Source organism: Hemitrygon akajei, chromosome 5, assembly GCF_048418815.1.
Source record: "Hemitrygon akajei chromosome 5, sHemAka1.3, whole genome shotgun sequence".
Taxonomy (NCBI): domain Eukaryota; kingdom Metazoa; phylum Chordata; class Chondrichthyes; order Myliobatiformes; family Dasyatidae; genus Hemitrygon; species Hemitrygon akajei.
Window position 1 is genome coordinate 38353891 of NC_133128.1, and position 16404 is coordinate 38370294.

General features: G+C 42.6%; 1 protein-coding gene and 1 long non-coding RNA gene across 2 annotated transcripts in view; one reads left to right on the plus strand and one right to left on the minus strand.

Annotated features, from left to right (window-relative positions):
* Positions 1–16404, plus strand: part of LOC140727647 (NXPE family member 3-like) — a 29642-nt gene that overhangs the window by 11052 nt on the left and 2186 nt on the right. The window contains exons 4-5 of the mRNA XM_073045265.1: positions 3350–3423; positions 8970–9179. Of these exons, the coding sequence (XP_072901366.1) occupies positions 3350–3423; positions 8970–9179 (284 nt within the window). The remainder of the gene's footprint in view (positions 1–3349; positions 3424–8969; positions 9180–16404) is intronic.
* Positions 1–16404, minus strand: part of LOC140727649 (uncharacterized) — a 70378-nt gene that overhangs the window by 2860 nt on the left and 51114 nt on the right. The gene's annotated exons all lie outside the window — the stretch shown is intronic.

Genomic DNA, 16404 nt, shown 5'->3' on the forward strand with positions numbered 1-16404 from the left:
TCCATCTCCATCCTGATCTTCAGACTCAGCAATGTAATGGACTCTAAACGACTCAACAAAGTTGTACCATAACTGCAAAATAATTAAGCCAAATTCACCAACTAGCGTCTACCAAGGACTCAACAACCAAGTTGACTGTGCAGAGTACCTCTCTTTAATATCTGACGACAAACATTTATGTTGGGAGAACTGTTCCACAAAATTGTCAAGCATAATTAAGCTTGGAGATTCTGTGCCAGATTCCGCCATCATAACCATGTAGGTATATTCTGTCTTCTTAGCAGGAAAGACCAATAAGAAAGGACTGAGCATGTCAGTGGGAGCTGACCAGGGAATTTATACCAAATCCATTAAGTCACATGCCACTAAGTCAAGCATGGGCAGGGAAACCACCTTTAGACTACTGCCTACAACTTTCTTTCAGATGATGGTACAAGTGCTCTTCTGTGTTGAACTGAAAGCTGTAAAGGCACAGAAATTACTGTGGATTAGAAACTAGAGTGTTAACATGATGACGTGATTTAGGAGCAGGGGTTGTAAATGTGCCAGATTGTGACCAATGGTTTTAGACTCCTCCCTCAGAGGGCACAACCAATCAGCACCCACCTTCTTGATCCTATAAGAACTCTGTACGTTTTAGTTACTCCTCCCCATTCACACTTTCACCTGGTTTTACATCCTGAGCAAACTTGGAAAAAAAAGACATTTGGCTCCCTCAGCCAAATCATTGATAACCACCCTTTTGCTCCTAAATGATGATGGAGCACAGCATGTGCTTGCTGAAGACAAGGCTGAATCACTCAGTCATATTCAGCCAAAATAGCTAAATCATTTCCTTTAGAGATCCATGCTAATGCAGAGACCAATCAAGCCACTTCAATTCATTTGAGATCAGGAAACGATTGAGATAACTGGCCACAGGACCATGGCACCTGACAAACTGAAAGTTGTAGTGTCAAAGACCTGCACTCCAGAACTAGGTACATTTCTAGCCAAGACTTTCCAGTGCAGTACAATACCTAGGATATAGCTGACACAGCAGAAAGCTGTGCTAATACATTTACTAAAAGAACAAATCCAATTGAACTAATCACCAGTCTATCAGTTTACATACAATCATCAGCAACAAGTGTTGAAAATTAGCAGAAATTTATCTTTAACCAATTAATCAATATCCATTTTGAGTTTGTCCAGGACCACACAGTTCCAGACTTCATCATATCCTTGGTCCACACATCTGTTAATCTGGGGAATTCATTGCCACAGACAACTATGGAGGCTGAGTCATTGGGTATATTTAAAATGGAGGTAGATTAGGTGATCAAAGGTTAACAGGGAGAAGGTTAAAGGGTATGGGGTTCATAGGAATAATAAATCAGCCATGATGGGATGGCAGAGCAGACTCGATGGGCCAAATGACCTAATTCTGCTCCTGCATGGGTGCAGCCCCACTTCCTGATCACACAATATACTGACGTGGAAATTCAATAGGTTCCGGTTAATTGGGGCATATCAGGACCAGTCTATTTTGGTCCAATTAAGCAGCTGCCCCCAATTTCCCCAATCTTCCTGTTTCAACCAAAGCACTTCTATAGTTTTTATTTTAGGTTGCTCCATTCCATAACATTACATTCCTCTTATCTTCATCCTTATTTCGTTCTCAGATATGACCTTCAGAGGCTGATTTCCCCTGTTGTCAAAACATTCCCTCTGCCATAAAACAAATTGCCTGTTATCAAAGAAAATAGTTTCCTCCCATATAACACAAACACACTTGTAAGTTTCTCCATGCAAACCAGCAAAGTATCTGGGATTTCTTAGATTCCAGCTTCTTCACATTACATTTTACAAAAGTTACAAATTCATAAAGAATTCAGGATTACAGATATTCTTCCACAGGGCTGATAAATGATAATGTTTATACTGCAAGAATGCCAGACAGTGACCATCTTCATCAAGAGTGATTTTGCCTACCCATGGCAATTAAAGGCATTGTCACCAACCCCTAACTATACACTAGACCTTGCTCTTCAAGAGAAACTGACTTGGACCATACAAATAGTTAGCATGGCTCTAAGTGTATCTTTGGCAAGTGAGCCATCTGTTGAAACCCCAAAACCTTTCAAACAGATACAGAGCATAGTTCAAGAACATGATGAAATAAGAAACTTAACACCATTCAGAACAGAATGATTCACTTGAATGTCAACAACTGTAAGTAGCATGAACCTTCATCAACAGGCTACACTGTCTATAGTGTCTATTATTAACAAAATACCCGAGGCAGTTTCAGCAATATATGTCAAACCTGCTTCTAGTGCCAAGAAAGGAAAGAGAAATACTTACATGGGAACAGCACCAAGTCCTGATCACACGACATGCTGATTTGGAGATACAGTGGATTCCGGTCAAAGATATTCTGAGCTTAAACAATGACTTGTCTCATTTCAACCAATCAGCTGAAAAGCATATTGCAGGAGGTGTCACCCCTGAGCCCAAGGGAACCCAGGCAAAGAAAAGAGTAGGTGTCCAGATGCTATACAAGAACAGGCAGGTCACCCAGGAGACCTCCAGAACATTTGATATGTACTTTGTTCTGAATACTGACAGAGAAGTGTTACCCAGAGCATCATAGCTCACTGAGCTGCACAGCAAGGGGGGAAAGCTTCAGTGAATTCTAAAGTGAGGGTAGCAGACTGGGTATTCTGTGTTTGCAGATGTGAGTCTAGGATTGTATGTCATTTTCAACAAACCCTTCAAATTTTTTTTCAGTTGCATATACCAGTCATTGCTCTGAGCAGGATTGATTGATTGATTGATTTATCTATCTGTTTATTGATTTATTTATTTAGTTAGTTATTTATTTTACACAGCCTGGAAACAGCGCAGCACATTATATAAAAGAAAATTCCAGTCGCATGGCAACAAAGGCTATGTATGTGGGAGCATTTTAGTTACTGCGTGACCACAGCAAAATGGGGATCAGTAGTCATTTTCCTGGTACCTGGGTGCTGCAGAGCCTGTGGAAGTATGGGACAGGGGGTGAATGGTCAATGGTATCTGTATATTTTAGTAGCTTTAACATATGTTGTGAGTGAGTTGAGTCCTGCAGGCAGATCTTAAGAAATTAGAACATTTAATTTTTTATTGTTGCCAGCCCTCTCACTAATTGTGACTTTCTGCAGGAATTGCAGAAATAAAACAATAACATTTCAGCTAAATTACAGTGGGTAATCGGAAGAACGCTTGTGAAAATTCAAGCTTCAGGTGTTTTCACAATTTGATAACTTTGTCATTATCATATGAAGGAATCATGGCTTAATTATTCAAGGATATATTACATTTTCAGTAAAATCAACATCAAAGTGCCCATATTACCCAAAGGACTGGGATACATAAAAGTAAAGGCTACAGCTCAAAGAGGTAAGAAAAATCCACATTTTTCTATAGCTAATAATATAGTCTCATATATTAGAAAGGATATAGATATTAGTCTGAATAGTGTTTAGGTATGATGAGCAAATAAAATTTACTCCATAATTTACTCCATAAATGCATTTTATATCCATGTGATTAATACTAAGCCACTCATCTAAACCACCTGCTGTGTCTGTACTATGTGAGATTTATGACAAAATTTGGAATTTCTGCAGTTTGGTCTATTTTATCATTTTGAAGATGGTATTCAAGGCCTTGATTCTCTTAAAATACTCTTTTCATCAAATAAGATGTCAGTAATTGTAAAGATCTTGACCAGCAAAACCAGGTCCAACACATCATCAAATAACAAAAGCAAAGTAGTAAAGATGTTGAATATTTAAAATAAAAGCAGTAGATGCTAGAAATCCTCAGTGGATCATGTAGAAGGCTTTGATCAATGACCTGCTGAGGAGTTCCGACATCTGCTCCTTCTACAGTTTCAGCTATCCACAAAGCCTGTGAATAAAATGGGGTAACTGTCAACTGTTGAGGGTAACGTATGCCAATGTAAATGCTAGATGGACAAGACAAAAGCCATCTCTCTCATTCATCAACTCAGTGAAAGTATACCAAGTTTCATTGATGGGATGATAGATATACTTGACGCATACCAGATTCATCTTCATTCCTGACAAACGGTGACTATTAAGTTTGATTTCACAGATACTACATAACAAAAAATAAACTGCTGATTTTGGGGAAAAAGAAGAAACAACAGAAGGACAACAGTTAAACAATTTTTAACTGATGATGGTATTGGCCCGATGCAAGAGGTCAAGTAAGCGACACAACAGCAGCATCTGCGGACTCAGGAATGACGGTGGTAATCATATAAATTCCTTGTATGTGCATAGGTACTTGGCGATTAAAGTCTGATTCTGATTCTGATTCTGATTTGAAAAGGGAAGTCGAAAATGCTCCCTCATGGCGTGCTGAGAGTGAGCATGCGAGCAACAGTTTACAGAATTAAACATGAAACTCCTATAATCGGCTATCCAGTTATCAGGAAATCCAGATGTTTCAGCACTTACCTCACCAAGTATTGTTTGCTGCCTGCCCTTTCAACTCACCAGGACCTCAACGACATTTTGCAGTAAGACCAGTTATTCTTCCGTCCTTCTTGTTAATTCATCATTAAAAGTGTTCAGGAGTGGATTTATTATGCAATCCGAAATTTTGGTTGAGAGAAGACCCTGAAATCTCTCTGACATGCCTTTATACAGCTCACTCAGATGGTCATCATCTGGTATTCTTTCTTTCTCTTCCAACTCAGAGAAGCTCAGAAATTGGAAAAGGTCATGATGGCCAATGTTGATGACCAATCATTTCCTTGCAATTGAAGATTGATTTCATTAAACTTTGCAAAGCTGTGGGGTCCAATAATATACCAAGTAGGGATCTGAAAGACTGTAGAGCCCTGCTGATGGATATATTCAGCATCTCTCTGAAACAATCCATTGTCCCCTTGGTTTTCAAGGCAGAAACCATCATTCCAGTGCCAAAGAAGGCAACAGTAACCTGCCTAAATGAGCATCATCCTGTGGCATTAACATCAACCATTATGAAATGCTTTGACCTGCTGGTCATGGAGTACATTAAAGCCTTTCTCCTGACTACACGGGACCCTCTCCAGTTTGCTTATTGTTCAAGCCAATCCACTGATGATGCAATAGCTCCTGCCTTCCACTCTGTCCTGTTCCACCTGGAAAATGGGGCTTCAAATGCTAGACTGCTGGCTATAGTCTTCAGTTCAGCACTCAACACCATCATATCCCAGAAACTGGTGGGGAAACTGTCCTCACTGGGTCTCAACATCTCCTTCTACAATTCAATACTGGACTTCTTAACAGTAAGGCCATAGTCAGTCCATGTGGGCAGTAACATCTCTTGTCCCATTACGTTGAGCACTGGCGCTCCCCAAGGTTGTGTGCTCAGCCCGTTGCTATTCACACTGCTGACACATGACTGCGTCGCAGGGTTCAGCTCAAACCGTGTCATCGAGTTTATGGATGATACAACTACAACAGTGGTTGGCCTTATCGAGAATGATGATGAGACAGAGCATAGGGAGGAAGAGGAGTGGCTGGTGGGTTGGTGTGAGAAGAACAACCCAAGCCTGAATGTGGAAAGGACAAAAGAAATTATTGTAGACTTCAGGACAAACAATCCCCCTCTGCGAATACATGGCCTTCCAGAAAGAGAGTTAAGTGCACCGTTCCAGGAAGTTTACATCACGGGTGTCCACACCAGGTCCCTTAATATCACCTCCCTGAACAAGAAGGCACAGCAGCACCTCCACTTCCTAAGAAGACTGATTCACGCAAGGCTCCCGCCTCCCATCTTTACTGAGTTTTAGAGGAGCATCTTTGACAGCATCCTGACAAGTTGCATCTCTATCTGGTATGGGAGCAGTCAAGCATCAGACCAGAAGTCCCTGCAAAGGTCTGTGATAATGGCTGAGAGGATCACAGGGGTCTCCCTACCATCCAGTGGGGATATTTATCAGGTGTGGCAGCATATTGATATTATTAAGGACCCACCCTTCCACCCACCATCCTCTTTGGCTTTCTACAACCAGGCAGGAGACTATGATGCATAAGAACAAGAACAGTTAGGGTAAGAAACAGTTTCTTCCCCCAGGCCATTAGGCTTCTGATCTCCCTGCAGCAACATATTCGAAGTGTTACTGCTTAATCTGTTCCGTTCCTTACATTATTTAATATTAACGCACTTTAGTTGATATTTTTGTGTGATTCATCTGCAGATTTAACCCTCACCTTCATAAGTTATCATGTGTTATGTGTACTATTGTGCTCTACACCCTGGTTTGGAGAAACATTGTCTCCTTTTGATATGCATTATATGGTTATATATTTATAGACATGAATATAGTTAAATGACAATAAACTTGACTTTACTTGACAACTATGACAGGTCTGAAAAGACTTTTATTGCAGTTTCAAAAAGCATATAAAAGCATCTTGGGCAGTTTCCTTTTGAGTGCTATCTGACTTCTGTGTGCAACAGCAAGCATTGAAACTGATCAACATTCTCAATACAAAGCTCCCGAAATAGTCAAAATTGAGAGCATGGGACTTCATGTTTTTTTTTTTTGCTGTGATAACACTATCTAATGACTTCTGCAGCTGATCACTTGGGTTTTTCTTTTGATGACAAGATGGTGCCTGTGAATTACACAGTGAATGGAAAGTACAGTAGGTATAGCTTTTCTCAAGAAAGTAATAACCACATAGTGGCGTCCTGTCATTGCTGGTGCCCTGACTGTTGCACAAGCAAGAGTGTTGGTGAGTGAAGCGTCCTTCTCTTAGAAAAACTGCTCAACAACCCAAAATATTGACTCCCCGCCCCCCATATTGGTTTCTAGTTCTCCTGCAAATAACAACTTTTGAACAATGCCTTCATCTTTCATGAAGCAAAGGTTCATTGCCTGGCTCAACCAAGTGCAGAGCAAGTTCTATTGTCCTCAGTATATTGCACAATATGTCTTCCACATTCTCAGACATTCATCTATTATGACTGAGCAGAATGTTCTTAATTAATTGGCCTGATGACTTATGCAAAGCCATACTCAAAACCTCCCTTACTGCTGACAGAATCAGTTCTTCTCCAACTGTATGGCACCTTCCAGATTTAGCAATGAAATGGTGTATGAAGCACGCAAACCATAACTGTTTTGTGGTGAATTGCTGGCAAACGTGCTTTGAAGTGTTTTCCTTTCCTGATAGCTTTCATGTAATGAATAAAAATACACCAAGTTTGTTTGCTCTAGCAGAATGTATTCTCTTCAAATGTTCAAGGAGCCTGGATGATTTCATTGCTTCATTCAAGAAATCTTTTTCACACAACAGACGCATCAGCTGCTTTAGGTTGCTTGATGCTACATAAACCGTATTTCAGAGACTCCACACTATACTGTCTACACTTTTTCATTTGATCTGCTTCTGCCATTTTCATTATGCATTAATGACCACAGTCCATTACCTATTGTTTAAGTCCAACCTTAAGCACTGCAATCAATAATGGGGAAAGTCATAATAGCTCAGGTAAAACCTGTCTCTCTCTGCTTGAAGGTACAGAAAGTGGGACAGTGAAATCTCATTTGGGCCATGGGCTAGAGAAATGTGGTCAAGACCATTTGAAAGGGCAGATTCTGACATTTACCCCCTTGAATGCCATATCCTATTTCACAAGGATCATGTCACTGTGTGATTTGAGTACGGGAATTGTGCTAGCTAACACTGTAGTGAATGGCAATAGTGCTCAGGCTGAACTGGGAATAACGCAATTTCTTCAGTCCATATTTCTCATGGTATACCAAATACAGAAGTGTCACATTACTTTTCAATAAGTATAACACACTTGGAGAACTGTGCTCAGTTCTGGTCACCTCACTACAGGAAGGATGTGGATACTATAGAGAGAGTGCAGAGGAGATTTACAAGGATGTTGCCAGGTTTTGAGGGGGTACCTTATGAGAATAGGTTGAGTGTACTTGGCCTTTTCTCCTTGGAGTGACACAGGATGAGTGGTGACCTGATAGAGGTGTATAAGATGATGAGGAACATTGATCATGTGGAGAGCCAGAGGCTGTTTCCCAGGGCTGAAATAGCTAATATGAGGGGCTATAGTTTAAAGGTGCTTGGAAGAAGGTACCAAGGGGATGTCAGGGATAAGTTTCTCACACACAGAGTGATAAGTATGTGGAATGCACTGCCGGCGGCAGTGGTGGAAGCGGATACAATAGTGTCTCTTAAGAGCCTCTTAGATAGGTATGTGGTGCTTAGAAAAAGAGAAGGCTATGAGCTAGGGAAATTTGAGGCAGTTTCTAGAAAAGTTTATATGGTTGGCACAACATTGTGGGCCAAAGGGCCTGTAATGTGCTGTACATTTCTATGTTCTATGTCCTTCGAGCAAATCTAAGGAACAGTGGGTTAGCAAGAGATGAGGTAATTACGTGATCATTGTAATCAATTATGAGGCACTGAGAATCATATGTTTATAATTAATTTCTTAAATTAAGCCTGCAGTTCCCCAGCTGCCCCCTTGCTACCAGATGCCACCCATGGCCCCCTTGGAAACTTCCAACTTGCCCCCCCAAGGGGATGTGATATCACCCACTTTGGGAAACACTGGTCTATAATATACACAGCCAATCTAGAAGAAGAAAATATATGTATTAGGGTTTCCAATTTTTCCTCGCCATCATTTACTTCGTAGGATTTAATTTATTTGATGCACAAATTTTGTAAAATTAATGAACTTTTTGGTCATCATTTTCTTGATTTTCTGAAAAATGTAATTATAGAACAACTTTATGAATACAACTTTTTGTATGTGAGTTCTGTGGCCAGATACAAAACATCATTATCAAGAAAGCAAAGATTATTTAATTGGAAATGTACTGTACTCATTTACCTACAGACATTACTTTGAAATGTGTGCCTAATTCATTTTCCTTTGATTTTAAGGCAGAGATCTTGGAAATTGTGTTCCTGGCAAGCCTATGCTTCCCCCATCAGGATTTTATTTTCAGGACCTGTGGTCATCGACAAGCTGTAACATTCGGCATTTCAAAACTCCAGCAAGTATCATCAACTGTCTTCGTGGGAAAAGGGTCCACATGTTTGGAGATTCTACTATGCGCCAGTGGTTTCAGTTTATGATAGAATTCGTGCCAGGTTAGTTTAAATAATTTGTATTTTGGATGGCAGGAGCCGTAGCTTGTCATGAGATGTGGGAGATTTAAATCGTGGTGCCTGTCAGGACTTTCTGTTCTGTTTTAAATTGATTGAGCAATTGGGCACTTGGCAAGGACCAATAAAAATAAATTAGGTTTAAGAGGAGCAGCCATTGTAAGAGTAGACAGTGTTAGAATGGGGAACTGAGGCTTTGGCTCAAGAGGAAAGCAGAGAGGGGGTGAGGTTTCAGGCAAGTTTTTCCTTTTGTCTGTTTATTTTTGCATGGGAAGAGCAGCAAGAATGGATCCTAGGGCAATGCTGTGCTCCTTTGGCATTACGTGGGAATTCAGGGAGACTTCTAGTATCCCTGATTACCACATTGGCGAGAAGTACAGCTGGATTTGCTCCTTGCAGACCATATTAGGGAACGGGAACTGAAGCTTGATGACATTTGGCTCATTCAGGAGAATGAGAAACTGATAGACAGGAGCTGCAGGGATGCAGGAGGCAGGTAGCTGGGGAGCCATCATGAGAAGAAACAGGAATAGGCAGACAGTGCAAAGTATCCTTGTGGCCATTCCCCTAATCATAAGCTTTGGATACTGTTATGTGAATGACCTATTTGGGGATATCTGCAGTAACCAGGTCTCTAGCACTGAGTCTGGCTCTGCAGCTCAGAAGGGAAGAGGAAAAATAGGAGAGCATTTGAAGGGGATTCAGTAGTTAGTTCAGACAGGAGATTCTGCGGATGTGAAAGAGACTCCTAGATGGTAAGGTGCCTTCCAGATACCAAGGTCAGGGACATCTCAGATCAAGCTCACAGCATTCCTAAGGGGGAGGCCGAGCAGCTAGATGTCGTGGTACATATTGTTACCAACAACTTTGGTGGGAAAAGGGAGTCATAAATTGGGAACAGATGTTCTCAGCGAAATGTACAACAGAAATGTAGAGGTTGTTTAAGGAGTACTTGCATGGGTTTCAAGATAAGTTTGTCCCATTGAGGCAGAAAAACAATGGTAGGATAGAAAACCATGGTTGTTAAGAGAAGAAGTGGAACATCTGCTCAAGAGCCAGAAGTAGGAATACTTTAAGAAGCAATAGAACATAGAATAGTACAGCACATTACAGGCCCTTCGGCCCACAATGTTGTGCCGACCCTCAAACCCTGCCTCCCATATAACCCCCCCACCTTAAATTCCTCCATATACCTGTCTAGTAGTCTCTTAAACTTCACTAGTGTGTCTTCCTCCACCACTGACTCAGGCAGTGCATTCCATGCACCAACCACTCTTTGAGTGAAAAACCTTCCTCTAATATCCCCCTTGAACTTCCCTCCCCTTAATTTAAAACCATGTCTTCTTGTACTGAGCAGTGGTGCCCTGGGGAAGAGGCGCTGGCTGTCCACTCTGTCTATTCCTCTTAATATCTTGTACACCTCTATCATGTCTCCTCTCATCCTCCTTCTCTCCAAAGAGTAAAGCCCTAGCTCCCTTAATCTCTGATCATAATCCATACTCTCTAAACCAGGCAGCATCCTGGTAAATCTCCTCTGTACCCTTTCCAATGCTTCCACATCCTTCCTATAGTGAGGTGACCAGAGCTGGACACAGTACTCCAAGTGTGGCCTAACTAGAGTTTTATAGAGCTGCATCATTACATCGCGTCTCTTAAACTCTGTCCCTCGACTTATGAAAGCTAACACCCCATAAACTTTCTTAACTACCCTAAATACCTGTAAGACAACTTTCAGGGATCTGTGGACATGTACCCCCAGATTGCTCTGCTCCTCCACACTACCAAGTATCCTGCCATTTACTTTGTATTCTGCCTTAGAGTTTGTCCTTCCAAAGTGTACCACCTCACACTTCTCTGGGTTGAACTCATCTGCCACTTCTCAGCCCACTCCTGCATCCTATCAATGTCTCTCTGCAACATTCGACAATCCTCTACACTATCTGCAACACCACCAACCTTTGTGTCATCTGCAAACTTGCCAACCCACCCTTCTACCCACACATCCAGGTCGTTAATAAAAATCACGAAAAGTAGAGGTCCCAGAACAGACACTTGTGGGACACCACTAGTCACAACCTTCCAATCTGAATGTACTCCCTCTGCCTTCTGCAGGCAAGCCAATTCTGAATCCACCTGGCCAAACTTCCCTGGATCCCATGCCTTCTGACTCTCTGAATAAGCCTACCATGTGGAACCTTGTCAAATGCCTTACTAAAATCCATGTAGATCACATCCACTGCACTACCCTCATCTATATGCCTGGTCACCTCCTCAAAGAACTCTATCAGGCTTTTTAGACACGATCTGCCCTTCACAAAGCCATGCTGACTGTCCCTGATCAGACCATGATTCTCTAAATGCCCATAGATCCTATCTCTAAGAATCTTTTCCAACAGTTTTCCCACCACAGACATAAGGCTCACTGGTCTATAATTACCCGGACTATCCCTACTACCTTTTTTAAACAAGGGGACAACATTTGCCTCCCTCCAATCCTCTGGTACTATTCCTGTGGACAACGAGGACATAAAGATCCTAGCCAGAGGCTCAGCAATCTCTTCCCTCGCCTCGTGGAGCAGCCTGGGGAATATTCCATCAGGCCCCGGGGACTTATCCATCCTAATGTATTTTAACAACTCCAACACCTCCTCTCCCTTAATATCAACATGCTCCAGAACATCAACCTCACTCATATTGTCCTCACCATCATCAAATTCCCTCTCATTGGTGAATACCGAAGAGAAGTATTTATTGAGGATGATCAGACAAGTCTCTTGAGAGTTGCAAGGTGGCCAGGATGGAACTTAAGAGGGACTTAGAAGAGGTAGAAGGGGACCTGTGAAAGCCATTGTGAGTAGGATTAAGAAAACCCCCAAAGCATTCTTTTAAGAACAGCGGGATGACCAGACTGACAGTGGTGTCAAATCAGAGATAAAAAAGGAAACACGTACCTGGAGTTGGATGAGGTAGGGAAGGTCCTTAATGAATACTTTGCTTCAGCATTCACCAGGGAGAGGAGCTTTAACATTTATGAGCACAGGCCGATATGTTGGAACATGTCGACATTAATAGACAATAGACAATAGGTGCAGAAGTAGACCATTCGGCCCTTCAAGCCTGCACCGCCATTTTGAGATCATGGCTGATCATCTACTATCAATACCCGGTTCCTGCCTTGTCCCCATATCCCTTGATTCCCCTATCCATAAGATACCTATCTAGCTCCTTCTTGAAAGCATCCAGAGAATTGGCCTCCACTACCTTCCGAGGCAGTGCATTCCAGACCCCCACAACTCTCTGGGAGAAGAAGTTTTTCCTTAACTCTGTCCTAAATGACCTACCCCTTATTCTCAAACCATGCCCTCTGGTACTGGACTCTCCCAGCATCTGGAACATATTTCCTGCCTCTATCTTGTCCAATCCCTTAATAATCTTATATGTTTCAATCAGATCCCCTCTCAATCTCCTTAATTCCAGCGTGTACAAGCCCAGTCTCTCTAACCTCTCTGCGTAAGACAGTCCAGACATCCCAGGAATTAACCTCGTGAATCTACACTGCACTTCCTCTACAGCCAGGATGTCCTTCCTTAATCCTGGAGACCAAAACTGTACACAATATTCCAGGTGTGGTCTCACCAGGGCTCTGTACAAATGCAAGAGGATTTCCTTGCTCTTGTAAGAAGATTTCCTTGCTCTTGTAAGAGGATTTCCTTGCTGTTGTAAGAAAGAGGATGTGCTGGAACTTTTGAAAGACATTAGGATAGCTAAATCTATAGAGGCAGATAGGATATATCCCAGGTTACCATCAGAAGTGAAGAAAGAGATTGCTGTGATCTTTGCATCGTCACTGGCCACAGAATCAGAATCAGGTTTATTATCACCAGCATATGTGAAATTTGTTAATTTTGTAGCAGCAATTCAATGCAATACATGACATAGAAGAATAAATGAATAAATAAATAGATAGATGGATTACAGTATACATATATTGAATAGACAAAAAACCAGAAATAATATATGTCAAAAAAGTGAGTTAGTGTTCAAGGGTGCATTGTCCATTTCAGAATCAGATGGCAGAGGGGAAGAAGCTGTTCCTGAATCACTGAGTGTGTACCTTCAGACTTCTGTATCTCCTACCTGATGGTAACAGTGAGAAAAGGCCATGCCCTGGATGCTGGAGATCCTTAATAATGGATGCTGCCTTTCTGAGATACTGCTCCTTAAAGACATCCTGGGTACTTTGTAGGCCGACTAAATTTACAACACTCTGCAGCTTCTTTTGGTCCTCTGCAGTAGGCACCCCCACCCCCCGTACCAGACAGTGATGCAGCCTGTCAGAAAGCTCCCCATGGTACAACTATGGAAGTTTTTGAGTGTATTTGTTGACATACCAAATCTCTTCAAACTCCTAATGAAGTATAGTGACTATCTTGACTTCTTTATAACTGCATCGATATGTTGGGACCAGGTTAGGTCCTCGGAGGTCTTGACATCCAGGAACTTGAAACTGTTCACTTTCTCCACTTCTGATCCCTCTGTGAGGATTGGTATGTGTTCCTTCATCTTACCCTTCCTGAAGTCCACAATCAGCTCTTTCTTCTTACTGGCATTGAGTGCCAGGTTGCTGCTGTGACACCACTCCACTAGTTGGCATATCTCACTCCTGTATGCCCTGATGCACCATCAATAACTCACTCTGAGAAGTAAGAAGTGAGGTATTGGCTTTTATTGACTGGAAGAATGAACAACACTACATCCTGGGGAATGAGGCTGGGCATCAGGCCTCAATCGCCTTTATACAGGGGTCTGTGGGCGGAGCCACAGGAGCTGTCAGCAGGGGTCTGTGGGAGGAGCCACAGGAGCAGTCAGCAGGGGTCTGTGGGAGGAGCCACAGGAGCAGTCAGCAGGGGTCTGTGGGAGGAGCCACAGGAGCAGTCAGCAGGGGTCAGTGGGAGGAGCCACAGGAGCAGTCAGCAGGGGTCTGTGGGAGGAGCCACAGGAGCAGTCAGCAGGGGTCTGTGGGAGGAGCCACAGGAGCAGTCAGCAGGGGTCTGTGGGAGGAGCCACAGGAGCAGTCAGCGGGGGTCTGTGGGAGGAGCCACAGGAGCAGTCAGCAGGGTCTGTGGGAGGGGCCACAGGAGCAGTCAGCAGGGGTCTGTGGGCGGAGCCACAGGAGCTGTCAGCAGGCGTCTGTGGGAGGAGCCACAGGAGCAGTCAGCAGGGTCTGTGGGAGGGGCCACAGGAGCAGTCAGCAGGGTCTGTGGGAGGAGCCACAGGAGCAGTCAGCAGGGGTCTGTGGGAGGAGCCACAGGAGCAGTCAGCGGGGGTCTGTGGGAGGAGCCACAGGAGCAGTCAGCGGGGGTCTGTGGGAGGAGCCACAGGAGCAGTCCAGACAGGTATATGTAGTTCACCACATGCCCTCTCGTCACCACCTGAGATTCTACCAACAATGGTTGTATCGTCAGCAAATTTATAGATGGTATTTGAGGTATGCCTAGCCACATAGAGTAGAGCAGTGAACTAAGCACATACCCCTGAGGTGCACCAGTGTTGATTGCCAGCAAGGAGGATATGTTATCACCAATCCACACAGATTGCAGTCTTCCAGTTAGGAAGTCAAGGATCCAATTACAGAGGGATGTACAGAGGCCCAGGTTCTGTAACTTATCAATCAGGATTGTAGGAATGATGATATTAAATGCTGATCTATAGTCGAGGAACAGCATCCAGACATAGGTGTTTGTGTTGTCTAGGTGGTCTAAAGTCATGTGAAGAGACATTGAGATTGCATCTGCCGTTGACCTATTGTGGCAATAGGCAAATTGCAATGGGTCCAGGTCCTTGCTGAGGTGGGAGTTCAGTCTAGTCATGACCAACCTCTTAAAGCATTTCATCACTGTTTTTGTGAGTGCTACCGGGTGATAGTCATTAACGAGAAGCACCAAATGACTGGAGGATTATGGGCATGTGATGTTGGTATCAGAAGCATGGCACACACCTTAGGGACATTCAAAAGGCTCTTAAATAGGTACATGGATGAAATAAAACTAGAGTACGATGTTGGGGGTGGGAAGGCTTAGAATTGATCTTGGAGTATGTTAAAAGATCGGCACAATATTGCAGACCAATACGTACTGTGGTTCTATGTCCTCTGAACAGTGCAGCCCAGAAATAGGCCATTTTGCCCTTTATGCCTGTGTTGAGCATTATGCTAGTCTAAACTAATTCCATCTGCCTGCAAATGAATCTCATCTTTCTATTGCTAGCCTGTTCCCTCCCTGTGTTCTAACCTTTTGTAAATATTACACACACAAAAAAAAGAAACAAAACTCGCAGGCCCCAAAATCCCCCACATCTCCCTTGCAAAAAATAAACAGCAACAATAGCATCAAATTCCCCACCCCAACCCTGCACAAAAAATGCCATTCACAATCCCCAACCTTCTAACTTGCAGAAAAAAATACAGCGACAATAACAATCTCCAACCCCCTCACTCGCAGACAAAAACGGCGACAATAATAATCACTGACCTCCTAACTCGCAGAAAAGTACAGCGACAGTGACATCAAAAATTAACATTCCCATTACAAGACAGTGCAGTTAATTGATATCATAAATGTTCAAGTGGATTTGTTTGCAACAAGACAATAATGTAATTTTTGACACTTCTCGTTATCACAATTAGAGAGGGTTGTGTGCAATGGGACTGTATGAAAACTGGACACAACCTGTCACTCCCAACCTTCCAGATAAATTTTTCCAAAAGATTAGGTTGTATTGTTTTCATGATAACTTGGTAGATTAGATTCAGAATTTGCTCAGTCACAGAAATAGAGGGTAATGGTTGAGATTTGTTACTCTGAGGGAGGACTGTGATCAGTGGTGTTCTGCAGAAATCAATGTTGAGATTATGCAGAACTTTAGAGTGCAGTTTTGATCTCTATACTGTTGAAGAAATATAGTCATCTTGGAGTTAATACACTACAGACTCAATGTTACTCCAAGATAATAATACACTCAGTGGCCACTTTATTAGGTACACCTCTATACTTGCTTGCTAATGCAAATATCTAACCAATCATGTGGCAACCACACAATGCATAAAAGCATGCAGACATCTCAAGTAGTTCAGCTGTTCAGACCAGACATCAGTATGGGGAAGAAATATGATCTAAGCCCTTCAGTCCACAATATTGTATTAATATTTTAA